This window comes from Delphinapterus leucas, chromosome 2 (genome assembly GCF_059928025.1).
Source record: "Delphinapterus leucas isolate spDelLeu-1000000601 "Yukka" chromosome 2, BTC_Dleu_Yukka2, whole genome shotgun sequence".
Classification (NCBI taxonomy): Eukaryota; Metazoa; Chordata; class Mammalia; order Artiodactyla; family Monodontidae; genus Delphinapterus; species Delphinapterus leucas.
Genome location: NC_143130.1, coordinates 1,196,650 through 1,211,583, shown reverse-complemented (window position 1 = coordinate 1,211,583; position 14,934 = coordinate 1,196,650). Strand labels below are relative to the sequence as shown.

At 38.8% G+C, this 14,934-nt stretch overlaps 1 protein-coding gene across 9 annotated transcripts in view; it reads right to left on the bottom strand.

Moving 5' to 3' along the window:
* Positions 1 to 549: 549 nt before the first annotated feature.
* Positions 550 to 14,934, bottom strand: part of WAC (WW domain containing adaptor with coiled-coil) — an 85,756-nt gene continuing 71,371 nt past the window's right edge. For 6 of the 9 annotated variants that reach the window (XM_089906320.1, XM_022580676.3, XM_022580680.3 and 3 more), the window contains 6 exons: positions 13,738 to 13,860; positions 12,724 to 12,872; positions 9,589 to 9,707; positions 7,907 to 8,108; positions 5,277 to 5,404; positions 550 to 3,712 (listed from right to left, as the gene is read on the bottom strand). In XM_089906320.1, coding sequence (XP_089762446.1) covers positions 3,643 to 3,712; positions 5,277 to 5,404; positions 7,907 to 8,108; positions 9,589 to 9,707; positions 12,724 to 12,872; positions 13,738 to 13,860 — 791 coding nt within the window. In that variant the 3' untranslated portion in view covers positions 550 to 3,642. The remainder of the gene's footprint in view (positions 3,713 to 5,276; positions 5,405 to 7,906; positions 8,109 to 9,588; positions 9,708 to 12,723; positions 12,873 to 13,737; positions 13,861 to 14,934) is intronic. The other 3 variants (XM_022580678.3, XM_022580681.3, XM_089906318.1) reach the window with 2 other exon arrangements.

The following is a 14,934-nucleotide window of genomic DNA, read 5'->3' as shown; positions in this document are numbered from 1 at the left end:
TGGGCAGGGGCTCTCAGGCCCAAAGCACATCGTGAAGGCAGAGCACGTGTGAGAACAAAAACGTCTGGGTCTTGAGCAACTGGGGGAACCGCGGTGTCGGCCCCTGAAGACGGGGAACAGGGGAGGATAAAAGTCTTAAGCGCAAGAGCTCCTCTTTTTCTTAAGAGAATTTGCCATGCGTGGTAAGGCAAGTGTTAAACTAACTTGTGGGGAGCTCAAGGAAGAGACCAGGGCTGCAGATAACCTGGGTGAAACCGACCTAAGAGTGGGATTCTTAAAGCCAAGGGCGTGGACGAGCTCACCTCGGCAGGATGCACTTTTAGGGCACTCCCAAAGCTCGGAATCGGGGGAAAAGGGTACAGCAAGTCATAACAGCATCTAAAGCCAAGTTTTTCACTAAAACAGTGCAATTAAGAAATTATATGAAACATGACTGGAACACCACTTTAAAAATTCTGTAGTAACCTGGTATTTTTTAAGTTTTCTTCTTCAAACGCATAAAATTATGCACTCTTTCAAAACAGACTGTTCTGAAATAACTGCACAACGTAGTCAAAACATATTTATTACTTTTCAGTGTCATTTTGTACACTCCAGTACAAATACAAGAATATAGCCATATTTACAGGTATTGAAAAGAAATCCGTATATTCAAACCCCACATCTAAACACAGTAGCTTTAAGTCCTGAACTACAATAGTTCTGGTTTGCAGTGAATTACTTCATGCCCTGCCCCCTCCCCCCTTTGAAATAATCCCTTGAAGTTAAGGTTGTGTTTAAAGACAACAATAGATTGTTTCTGAAATGGGTTCACAATTAATTCTTTGAAAAATTTTAAGCACCTCCTTTCCAAGATTTTACAACTGTGAAGCAGATACATAAAATCTGGAAGATAAAATCACTCATTTGGGCTATTCAAAGCAGCACAATGTCTTTAAAAAGGGCTGACAGAGTTTTCAGTGTGCTTAAAATCTGGAGATATAGCCCAAGTTTTAAAATGAAAAGTTAGTCAAACTAGTTAAACAGAAAACAAAGGGGAAAAAGGTAGGGAGGCTGGCTCCTCGGGGATAAGACTCTAACAGACCCACCTTCACAAAATACATTTTATTACAACATCAGTTTTTAAGGTTTGAATGTAACACCACTCATGTCCCTTTTAAAACAGAAAAATAAAAACCCTGAGGTTTCCCAGGGGCTATTTGTATTTCTATTCGCAAACTATCTGAACCAAGGTGTCCACCAAAATAAGATACATGCTCAAAGCCATGGCAACAGGACAACTAGATAGAGAATATTCTGGGATACTATGCCTATTTCAATAAATATTCCCTGGTTACCTCAAGAAGGTTAGTAGCTGGACACCATGTGTGTATTAAAGTGCAGTATTTAAAGTAATTCACTACAGAATAAGTGAATCAAATATTATAAAAATATTTCCACAAAATGTTTAATTCTGTTTAAAAATTCACCGGGAAAATTTCAAATTAGGCATCACATATGTGTATGTGAGCAGTTCCTTTAGGGATATAAACATTTTTAAAAGTCAAAACAGTAAGGTGACATAGATCAATAAACAATTGGCAAATCAAGTTCAAAGTTAGCTTAAATCACAAGTCGCCATCTGACTGGGAAACATCTGCCTACTACATCATCTCTCCAGAGCAGGTACAGGCCTACATCAGTAAGGGCGCTAACTTAACACAGTTCTCCAGAGTTTCATTTACATGCACTAATCAAGTCCAGCAAACATCAACAGTCTCACAGGTATTAACACTTTATGGCGATATAATTTATAACATTTGTTTTTTCTTACATTTTAAAAGTATCCTCAAGTTACAATAAAAAAAAACAGTTTCCAGTATGACTCTAATTCTTAATTACACTGGAACGTTTTTGTATTTTAGAAAGTATCATCCATACTACTGCTTAGAGTTTACTGCTCTGAGATTTACTGAGAACTCTGAGCATTACCTTCCATGCTTTAAACATGCTCAAAGCGCAGGAGCAGTGTGGAATTGCGGCATCCCAGAATGCAGTGACAATGGCTAACATCACAAAAGAAGCCCTTGGTGCTGGCAGCTCTGAGAGCACGTGAACACATCTGCCCAAGAGGAAAAAAAAGCCTCTAAATTGGGTAAGTTAAGATTTTGAAATTAGGAGGATTTTCAGCATAAAGAAACCCTTGTGATCTGATTTAATACTGGCAGTGTCATGCTAAGGCCATGTGACCAATATTTTAGCAAAGAAAAAAAAAAAGCCAAGGTAATTTTATAGTAGCAATAGTTTCTTTTTTTATTTTAATATACTTTAGGAAACAATATACAAAGCTGAGCCTTCCCACCATTTCCAGGTAACAGCAGGAAGCTCCAATTACACAAATTTAGCGTTTTGTGATGGCTAAGAACAGCAGTCAGCACCAGACTTGAACAGTTAGCTACAACACAAACATCCTTCAAAATGAAATGTCATTAATAGCAAGACAGGTAAACCAGGGTTTAACAAATGACAACCACTTGGGAAGTGACTTAATCATTCTTGTTGAATTTCATATTTCATTAAATATTCTTATACACAATTTCCTGTTAATTGCTTTAAACAAAACCTTCCTTAAGGAATTACTTCAATTAAGTATAAATGTTCAACAAGAATAGTTCTGACGAAGAATCCCCAGGTAGTTCAAATTCTAATATGCATTGACCGAAGGTAAAGAAAAATAACAATTTGTGTTTGTTTTAACATGTTTATTATAACAGATACAATTCACATCTGACTAGCTGTTTTCTCTTCCCCCACAACCATGTTCATTGGGCCATTTCCTTATATTTGAGCCATCAATGTACTTTCAGCACACATGCCCAGCAGTACTTTTAAGTCCATTCTTACAGGGTGCAAATGGATTTCAATAATTTACACAAACAAGTGGGTTATGCTCAATCACTGCAATTTTAAGCTACTGTACACAGGAATGAAAAGGTTATAGAAAAGTGCCATAGCAACAGTGCCTTAAGAAAGGAGAAAAAGAGGAGCCTTAAAAAATGGATAAAATCAGAGGAAGGATTTCAGAGGGAGATGGAGCACACGGGAAATGAAAACATTTCTCTGCAAAACAAACGGAGAAGCACTGCTCTTGACCAGGTGCAAGTGTGGAAACAGTTGTTTCATGGTATTTTGTACTCTGCCCATATGGTTCAAAATTGTATCCTTAGACACAGATTGCCTGGCGCTTGCACTGAATCTTTTGAAAATGCAAGATTTCTGAATGATAAATTAACCCCCCAAATTTTTCTTTAAAAAAGCTAATTTTGCAGACAGGTTTACATGTAAAAGGCTAGGTATTTAGCCACCTCAGCATTGATTAGTTTTGGATGTCTAAGCTCTGTTACACATGGCTTCCCATGGCTTCACTCTACAAAACATATTTACAACGTGAAGAATACATCTACAAGAAATCTACATTTCAAGGGTTTTACAAATCCATCTTGTATCTTTCCCCTGAATTGAATCTCACAGACCCCCACCCCTTGTCATTTCCTTTGCCCAGCTTAACGGTCCAAAGTCTACTTAAATGCAGCTCAAAAATGTTAAGGCTGGGCAACAGGTTTACAGTTCTGTCCTCAACACCATGTGCAATTATTCACATCTTCACACCATGAAGGAATTCTGATTTTTTAGCTTTTCGAGTTCCTTAATTTGTTGTCTCAAAAATAGTATCCTGAAAAATAAGAGAGGGCGTTAGAACCCACGTGGTCACTATAAATGCTACAGAAAAACCAGGCTTTCAACTATAAAGATAGCTTTACAAAGAAAATGAGTAACTACTAGTTAAGATGAAGTAATTTAAAACTGGTTAGTCTAGTTAGGACAAAATCACCATTTGAAAACATTACATATATTAAAGTATCAGGATGACAAAAGTTAGAAGGTTTCCTAGTTTTCTAAAACCCGTTCTCAATAATTAGTTTGAATATAATGACTGACTTAAAAGGTAAACTGTTCACTGTATCATCACCAGACACAAAAGGCAGCAGATGACATGAGATAAACTTACACTGCATGTTTTCTGGACCACAATATAGTAAGCCTAGAATTAACGAGCGGCAAGAGGCTAATCATTTCTGAAGAACAATTCTCAACATAAATGTAGGCTCATAAAAATGGAGCAAAGTCCAACTGACATGTATATCTAAAACAAAAACTAAAACACAAATTCCACAGCTAACTCGATTTCCATGAACTCTGTTAACACTGTTCCTCTCTGACCCCTTTCTTCTGCGAACTATGACGATTACTGCTTTGATATAGCATGGTATCTGTGTACAGTCAAACATGATACATGACACGTGACTGAGATGATACCTGTTTCAGTAAGCTGCTGTAACGAGTATCGCCTGCCTAGCAAGCCAAAATAAAGTTAAGTTTTATGTACGTTAGAACTACTTTCAGAGCAATCCTAGAGTAGAAAATTCCCAACTGATATTCAACAAGTACCTCCAGACATTTCAGTAGTTGAAAGGTTAGATAAAAACTCACTTTTCCAAGTTTACTATAAATCCCAACTTGGCATTTATTAAATTTTTGTGATTTCATGACAAGATTAACTCTACTTATTGACCCAGTCACTCAATATAGACAGGAAGTGAAGCCAATGAAAGTTAAGTCCTCAATTTTGTAATAGGCATTAAAAAAAATATCTATACTATTTAACACGATATAGAAATCCTACTTGAGTAAGATACTAGACTAAGAAATACGAGACAGAGTTTAAGTGAAAACAATTAAAGAAAGCAGATATATATCATTAAACTTCCTGGACAACTAAATTCTTAATTGCCAAGGGATCTATCGATGCTGCGAGGACAATGTCAACAGTGATTTGAATTTCAACTGAAATATGTACCCTCAGCAAGAGAGCGCTGCTCTCAACCGAACAGGGGACTCCTGGTAACTCGCTGCTGTCAACACCCCGCTTTTTAAATAAAACATTACTGGTACCATATACTGTCATAACGCAAGAAAAAAAGTCAAATAATGAAGCATTTACCATGGGTTAAGAGAAATAAAATCTAGATGCCACTACCATTTGCCAGGAATATTATTAAATTATGAACACACAGTTTACAGTATCATGGAATGTGATATATCAAAGAACTTTAAATTTCAGAAATGAAATTCGACTTACGTTCTTTAGTCCAATTTAAGATCTAATTATTTTAAGATATATAATTTTTAGCATTACCTAAAAAAAACAAAAAAATTCATTTCAGTGAAAGGCTTACCTTTGCTCTCGCAAAGTTGCTTGAATTTCACATACTCGGACTAAAGATCTTAAATTTTTTAATTCAGTACAAATTTCCGACATATGAACGCTTCCCATGTTATGGGCTTCCTCTCGCAATCTCGATGCCTATAATTAAAGAAATGAAAATCTCATGAAATATAAGTCATATTCACATACAAAAAATAAAACATTAAATTTGAGTGTAACTTCATACCAAGATTACAAAATAAATCTTTTCCTTTAAATCCACAAAAATGCTCATGAATCTAAGGGGGAAAACGATTTTCTTTTAAAGAACTGTCTCTAATGGTGGAAGGTGTTCATTTTAAGATTTCCCCTTCAGGTTTCCTTGGGAGGACAGTATTTCCCATCTCACAGTAGTTTAGTGCTGGGACAGAAGGACTCATGATTTGTGGTTAAATAAAGATGCTGGATCAGCCAAAGTAAAGTTCAGGTATTAACACTGATAAAAGGGCCTACTGTATCCCTGTATCAAGAGATACACAATGTATTTCCGTGAACTTACAGAACATTTCAGATGGTTGGTCATCTGATAAAAGGGAAAAGCCATGGCAGTAACTGCAACGTCCTAAGGTCTCTCATCCCAAAGCAGAAGCTTTTCCTAACTCCAGTAGCTAGTCTGGAGGGACAGTCATAAGATTAATAGTACAGCTGAGCCTTGAACAACAGATTTGAACTGTGCAGGTCCACTTGCACGTGGATGTTTTTCAATAAACACCACTGTACTACACGATCCACGCTTGTTTGAACCTGAGGATGACGGACTCCGGATATGGAGGGTTGACTATAAACCATGCTCAGATTTTCGACTACGTGGAGGGTCGGCCTCCCAACCCCTGAGTTGTTCAAGGGTCAACTGCACTAACAGGTTCTAAAACTATCAGAGTAGCCGGCTGAGTAGAAAAAGCACAACGGCTCTGAGTCATAACACTGCAGTAACTGCGTGACCCTAGTATAAACCTATTTGGTCTTAAAGGCCTCATTAGTAAAATGGGGAACTCATTATCTGCACTGCTTAGTAGTTTTAGAAAGTGGAGAAAACAAACATAAAGCACTTAGCACAGAGCTGAATGCTGAGCGCTTGGTAATGGGAGCTATACTGATAATTAAAATATTTTATGTGAAACCACAAAAAGTTACCTCACAAACATCCACATCAAATATTTTATAGAGGGACCACAGACCATCTAACTGGAACATTTTATAGAGGGACCACAGACCATCTAACTGGAACATTTTATAGAGGGACCACAGACAATCTAACTGGAACATTTTATAGAGGGACCACAGACCATCTAACTGGAACATTTTATAGAGGGACCACAGACCATCTAACTAGAACATTTTATAGAGGGACCACAGACCATCTAGCTGGAACATTTTATAGAGGGACCACAGACCATCTAACTGGAACATTTTATAGAGGGACCACAGACAATCTAACTGGAACATTTTATAGAGGGACCACAGACCATCTAGCTGGAACATTTTATAGAGGGACCACAGACAATCTAACTGGAACATTTTATAGAGGGACCACAGACAATCTAACTAGAACATTTTATAGAGGGACCACAGACAATCTAACTGGAACATTTTATAGAGGGACCACAGACCATCTAACTAGAACATTTTATAGAGGGACCACAGACCATCTAACTGGAACATTTTATAGAGGGACCACAGACAATCTAACTGGAACATTTTATAGAGGGACCACAGACCATCTAACTGGAACATTTTATAGAGGGACCACAGACCATCTAACTGGAACATTTTATAGAGGGACCACAGACCATCTAACTGGAACATTTTATAGAGGGACCACAGACCATCTAACTGGAACATTTTATAGAGGGACCACAGACAATCTAACTGGAACATTTTATAGAGGGACCACAGACCATCTAGCTGGAACATTTTATAGAGGGACCACAGACAATCTAACTGGAACATTTTATAGAGGGACCACAGACAATCTAACTAGAACATTTTATAGAGGGACCACAGACAATCTAACTGGAACATTTTATAGAGGGACCACAGACCATCTAACTAGAACATTTTATAGAGGGACCACAGACCATCTAACTGGAACATTTTATAGAGGGACCACAGACAATCTAACTGGAACATTTTATAGAGGGACCACAGACCATCTAACTGGAACATTTTATACAGGGACCACAGACCATCTAACTGGAACATTTTATAGAGGGACCACAGACAATCTAACTGGAACATTTTATAGAGGGACCACAGACCATCTAGCTGGAACATTTTATAGAGGGACCACAGACAATCTAACTGGAACATTTTATAGAGGGACCACAGACAATCTAACTAGAACATTTTATAGAGGGACCACAGACAATCTAACTGGAACATTTTATAGAGGGACCACAGACCATCTAACTAGAACATTTTATACAGGGACCACAGACAAACTAACTGGAACATTTTATAGAGGGACCACAGACCATCTAACTGGAAATTCGTTGCTTTAAATACAGCTTGAATCCACTGGTCCAGACTGGATTTTCTCCAGGTAGAATTAAGCTGCCAGTCACCCACAGGTGAAACACCTGCTGTGATCACGTGACATACCTGCTTCTCGGCATGATCTGCAGGCCATCCTTGAACATGTTTGATGAGACTTTCATTGAAGTGTGCTGCTAGCGTAGGTGTTAATGAACACGTAGGACGGGCAGATGAATTCTGTGGTACAACTGTTGCATTTGATGCATTACTACTAGAAGTATGATTTGGACCAGGTGACGGACTCCTCTGGCTACTAGAAGAGAAAACACTGTTGAATGTGTAGTATGTTTACAAGTGGTCTCTGGGTATCCTAGACACTGTCAATACCTTTCATTAATTTAAAGGTACACAAATTCCTAACAAAAATTTATTATTTTAACATCAAATAAATAGAACTTAAAATCCGAAGTATACTTATATCGTGTATTCCTAACACACTTTTGGGGGGTTAAAAGAGCCCCTTTAACATTAACATCAGAGTTGAATTTAAAGTATCAGTACTCTCCCAAATTTGACAGCAGAACCTGTTGACTTTGTATACTACAAACACAAGCATGTAACTAAGCAATGGTCACATTTGAACAGTTGTAGATATAAGGCACATTATTCTATCTTAAGTACATGAAGATATGGAGGGGGAAAAAGTACACTGCCTTTGACTGTTTAATATCAGAATAAAGTGCTGAATCAGAGGGTGAAATAATGTGAAGCAAAACACTTTTACTGCAAAACAATGAATGAGTTTAGTGGCAAAATAAGACCAAAAAAAGCAACACTCTGAGGTTGCTTATCTTCTTCTAAAACTGTATGGCTTGGGCTAGGATTCGGGGATATAAATAATCACCCAAGTTGATTTCCTACCTGCTTCACATCAGTTATTTCCAAAAACTTAGTCTCCCAAAGGATGAAGCGTTTTCACCACTGAGGATATTTACAATTATACTGCAGCCTCTAATGCCAATTTAAAAAAAGAATTTCCCCCAAATGTTCTGAGCAATGGCAACACTGCTGCAGTAGATAGCTTCCCAAAGTGATCATTTTGAAGGGAACAACTCTCATGTGGATGTATATGCTCTGAAATGCTTGTTTAGAAAACAACAATAAAAACAACAGTTGAATTATGTTGCCACCTCATAACAAGAAATAAAAACAGGAAAATCAATCAAATTAAAATCATTTAAAGTTAATTAACAAAGAAAACCGACAACACAATACAGCTCTATATGTGACAAGCAATCCGTACAGGGTCAGGGTTGAGGCTATTATTAGGAAAGACACATGCGTGCGGACACAGACGGACACACACACACACACCAGTTGTAAAATACTGGCCCAACTTTTAGATGTGAGATATTTGGCTTTATCAATACATTCAAATCTAAAACTGCTATTAGGAAGTTAAAAATGGTATCATTTCCAAATAATGAAGTAGTATAAAATCATGTGCCCTCTACCAAGTATCACATATTACTACTCCCCCATCATAGTTCACCAAGTAAAATTCTAAAGAAAGAGCCACTTTCTTCAGATTAACCCAGGATTCATTACTAGAGACAATCTACTTATTGTAGTAAGATTTGCCTTTGTAAATTTTGTAATACACAAAACTATGGTTAAGCTATTCACGGATTCTTCCAAGATCAAGTTCTACTACATATATATATATATAAAATAATATCCAAACAATATGGCAATATGCCATATTAAGGAAAAAAACAACGTGGCCTCAACACACCACGTCAACTTACTTTGAGCGCTGAAGACTTCGAGGAGAGGCAGGTTCATGACCCTGCTGCTTGTCAGCAGTTACAGGCTGCTGTGTGGCTGATTGTGAAACTGGTCCTTGCTTAACTACCGGAGTACTAACCTGAAACATCAAAATCTGGTGAGACAAGGCTTTTGCCACAGAGACAAAAAGCATGAAAACTAGATAAGAACGAAAAGTTCTACCAATGAAATTATTTCTATTATTATTCTATTATCTTCCCAATTATTTCTATTCAGTGATTTTTAAGGTAACAAGAGTAGTCCTAACTGTCCTTACCTAATAAGATTAGTATTAGAAGTCCTTACCTAATAAGATCAGTATAAGAGATACAGCCACATATAATTGTGTTAAACTATTGTCATTTAGGGCCGAAATCCACATACTCCTCTAAGTCTAGTTAGTAATCTTAAACACTTTATATAATCTAGAGGTTTAAAGAAGTAGAATCAAATGAGTTTCCAAAGGTCATGTAGTTAGAAGAAAGTCAAGTTTTGCGACTTAGATCTAATTTCATAAAACAGCCCTGGGCCAAAAAATTACTTAGCAAACCAGCATAAGAAACTAGTTCTCCTGATTTTGAGCCCAGTTTTCTTTCCAGTACACTATAATACCTCTTTTGATTTACTGTTATTCCTGTATCAATAAAAATAAATACGTTACCACATCATACAAATACAGCTGCTCAAATTTCAACCACATACAAAGAGAATGTATACACCGGTTTATCAGAGAATGAGCTACGGCCCATACACAATTCAACTGGAGCGGGCTTCAAAGCGATGTCACCCTATACAGGCAGACCAAGAGGTCCATGACTGCAGTGGGGACACATATATTAGGGTGGCCAAAAAGTTCGTTTGGGTTCTTCTGTAAGATGTTATGAAAAACCCGAACGAACTCTTTGGCCAACCTAGTATCATTCACATTCAGATACAACAGGGAGAAAACAAGGAGTCAAAAATGGAAGCCCGAAATTAAGGCACGAAGGCAGACGGAGGCACCTGTGATTAAGTCACACCGTTCAGCAGCAGAGGCTGTTATGGGGGCGGGGGGAGATAATTAATATCGCCCCAAACAACTCTGGTTAGCACTGCTACTTCTGAATATAGAAGAGCATGTTCTTTTATAAAGAATATTTTTGTGAGATCAAATGTCCACTTACTTTTAAAAACAACTTGTAAGTTTTTAATGCAAAAAACTCAGAGCCACCTGCTTAAAAGGATTTGAAGTGACAATGTTAGGACCGACGGTAAACCCAACACTGCCACTCGTGCCACGTACTCCTAGAACACCACCGCAAGATGGTAAGCTCTAAGAATAAGGTCTCTTTTGCTAAAACACCTTTTAATTCTTCTCCCATCAAAATACAGGCAAACAGCAAGGAACTGCACAAAAAACTAACAATTGTAACTCAAAATTTAAAAACTTAATCTAGACTGACTCCAAAACACACATAGACAAATGGCTGATGTAGGGAATGTAGGAAAGATGAGCCAATAGAAGACCTAAGAGCCGGCCCACCATCGATTTCAAGCTGTTTCAATACATTTTTATTTTTAAGCTTCTGCTTATGATTTTATTTTTTTGCTGTACACGGGCCTCTCACTGTTGTGGCCTCTCCCGTTGCGGAGCACAGGCTCCGGACGTGCAGGCTCAGCGGCCATGGCTCACGGGCCCAGCCGCCCCGCGGCATGTGGGATCTTCCCGGACCGGGGCGCCAACCCGTGTCCCCTGCATCGGCAGGCAGACTCCCAGCCACTGCGCCACCAGGGAAGCCCTTATGATTTTATTTGAATAAAGAGTTCTTTGGCATGGAAGTTTCAAACAGCCCACTGTTTTACAACTAAAAAGAATTTCCTCCTATAGTTACCAGTAAGAGTTAATAAAAAAAAAAATTTAAACCTGTATATTCCAACTTCCAAACAGCTCAAGTTTTACTGGTGGTATGCTACAAAGCAAAGAATGAGTGTGACTGGGAACCGCTTATGAATTTGTGTGTAAGACTCAAAGGATGTAATATAAAATTGGCAGTAGCATGGTAAGGTCCTGTTCACAGTCCAGTAAGAACAGAAACCAGCAACTTTCTAACCGTGCTCTGAGGAGCCAGCCATACGCGATTTCGCTGGGACAACCAGGCAGTGTAGCTTAGTATTAATGAAATGGGTTCTGTGCTCAGAAAGGCCTAGGTCTCAAAATCTGACTTGACCACAAACATCAGACTTAACGGAAGATTTCATTTTCTATTAAATGAAGCAAATAGTAGCTGATGTGAAAATTAATATAATACATATAAAGCTCTTAGCACAGAAACTGACTCATTTCTATAATTTGTAGAGAGATGGATGGGCCTAGAGTCTGTCATACAGAGTGAAGTCAGTCAGAAAGAGAAAAACAAATACCATATGCTAATGCATATATACGTAATCAAAAAAAAAAATTGTTCTGAAAAACCTAGGGGCAGGACAGGAATAAAGACACAGACGTGGAGAATGGACTTGAGGACACGGCGAGGGGGAAGGGTAAGCTGTGACAAAGTGAGAGAGTGCCATGGACATATATACACTACCAAACGTAAAATAGATAGCTAGTGGGAAGCAGCTGCATAGCACCGGGAGATCAGCTCGGTGCTTTGTGACCCCCTAGAGGGGTGGGATAGGGAGGGTGGGAGGGAGATGCAAGAGGGAGGGGATATGGGGATATATGTGTACATAAAGCTGATTCACTTTGTTATAAAGCAGAAATTAACACACCACTGTGAAGCAATTACACTGCCATAAAGATGTTAAAAAAAGTATGGAGAAAATCACTGGAAAACATGTTCTCTGATATCTCAGTCTAAAAATTCTACAAATATTAAGACTCAATTAGTATACCTTCTTTATCCACAAAGCCAATGAAGAGAAGAGAACCGGTATATAAAAGTGGCACAGATGCAATTCCCTCCTCCAAGCCATCAACTGAGAGTCTAACCTAAACCTATTCTCATTCACCTGTCATTCATCCCACCACTATCTCATTCCCAAAAGAGAGCTTTTTCTCCAATATTCTAAAACATTATGAAACTTGCTTTAACCAGAAGTGGTGTCTTTCCCAATTTCCCTCAAGGGCGACATACCTTTGGCTGTGATGAAACAGGAGGAGTACTAGCCAAAGGCTTGACAGGGACTGCGTTAGTCTGAGGTGTGCTTATTCTCGGAGACACATAGGATCTCGGGGATGACGCGTCAGACGTCAAAGACATCGGAGACTGATTAGACGGCTGGGCTGTGAAGAGTGAAATAAACCAAAAGCCGCTGTAGTTCATGTGCAGGAGATCTGCACATCTCTCCACGCGCCCCACAGCCCCAGAGAGAACAGCTATCTGAAGAAGTCAGCATCTAAGCACCTGCTGGGGTCACACTGACCAAACGAGCTGCTGAGCGAGACCGGCACACCCAGTGCAGCCCCCACTGCGTCTGAGAACGCACTCACCAGAAGGCCTCACCTCGCCCTCGCTGCGTCCTCCTCACCCTACGAGGAGGCCTGGCCATCCCCTCAGGTCCCCGCCCCTCGAGGCCGCCCAAGGGCTGGCGGCCCTCATGTGCACTGCGCGCCAGTAGGCCAGACACTCCTGCTGCTTCGGCGGCTTTCTGCGCTGGGGCTGGGGGCAAGCCAGGCAACCCTTCCATTCCCCACGTGCTCCTTCGTGCCCTGTCCCCGCTGGGCTCCTGCACGGGGAAGAGGGCTGGCTAACTCAAGGCAGGGCTTGCGCGTTTCTGCATCCTCTGGTCAAAACCCATCTAACACCAACTTGAAGCAAACTTCAACTCTTAAAACAGATCCAGCAATTCGCAAAGATTGAGGCTATATCATACTTTATTTTAGCTTTGGAGTAAAATATCTCACTAACGACTTAAATTAAATATAGATTATATTGCAGATATGATGGCAACAGTGCAAGATATATGTCAAAAGCTTGTTTCATCTAGAAAGGTAAAGAAAAATACTACTTGTATACAGCAGTGTTAAAAAATCAAAATAAAATCAATATCATAGCTACGCTCTCTTCAAAGACTAAAGAAAAATCTGCTACGAATCCCACCTGCCCCCACCAAGACACAATTCTAGAGGCATCTAAGAGTATAAGTACCTTGTGTAGAGAGCTGAGCAGCTTGAGAGATCAGAGAAGTCATGTTGAAAGCAGATGGTCCAGCAGTGAGAAACTTATGAATGATAGACTGCAATGAGGCTTGGGTCACAGCTGCTGTAAGAACTATAAACATATTACATCTTAAATTCAAATAAAAACACAGTGGCATATGTGGTATTAGTTACAACTTGAAAACTCAAAAGGAACCCAGAAAAAATCTGGAGTGTTTCCATACTAGAATTCCCAAAATAAAAGTCTAGAAGATAGGAGTAATACAATGAGCCTAGAGATGTGAAGTGATCTGAGGCAAAGGCAAAGGAATTTAATGGGTTTATATAATAAAACAGTAGAGTTTCCTTTACAGTAAAGTTTAGGTGTCCAGTTAAAGGAAACTCCTCTATGAGACTTTTAAAACAGCAAAGAGTATTCACCAGAACTTCTGATTATACCAGAAACCTATCCGTAGGTAGGCAACGTACTTAGTACATTACTTGGAATTAACTAGGTAAACAGCAGTTATTTCATGCGATTGCATCATTACACCAGCTGAGCACTCAAACCCTACATCAACACCCACCCACAACAAGCTTTCAAAATGGATGTTAAAGGCTGAGTACTTTGCAATACCATGTATTTCTGAAGCATAAGACCTTTTATTATTGACATTTGCCTAGGCTACCATTTCTTCAAAATGTTTAAAAGCCCCACTTTGCCCAGTAAAATGTTTACCTATCAAACAACAAATACAGAAATGCTGAAGAGAATAAGAATGGAAGATTAATGACCAACTAGCCTAAGATAGCTCCATTTTTAGGGTAAAGGAAGAACTTAACCACTTATGTGGAAGTGTACACACACAGAAAATTTTATAATGTTCATAAGGCTTAATGTTTCAATCTGAATGGTTTACGGATTAAAAACTACATCCACTTTTATTCAGACTTCTTTGAGGTGGCTGCCCAAATACTTTAGTGGTACACTGAGAAGCAAAGTTGGAATTAACAATGCAATTAACTAGGAAAAATAGCATAATGTTATCCATTACTTCCCTTCTCAAAAGTGTTTAAGTAGTTTAAGAACTACCTGAATTCCTATTCTTAGTAATTAGCATATTTTAAATATTCCAAATAATCATTTACCAATGTACATGAGATTGCTTGAACTATGTTAGAAACCAGGTGTTTCCATATCAGTTTT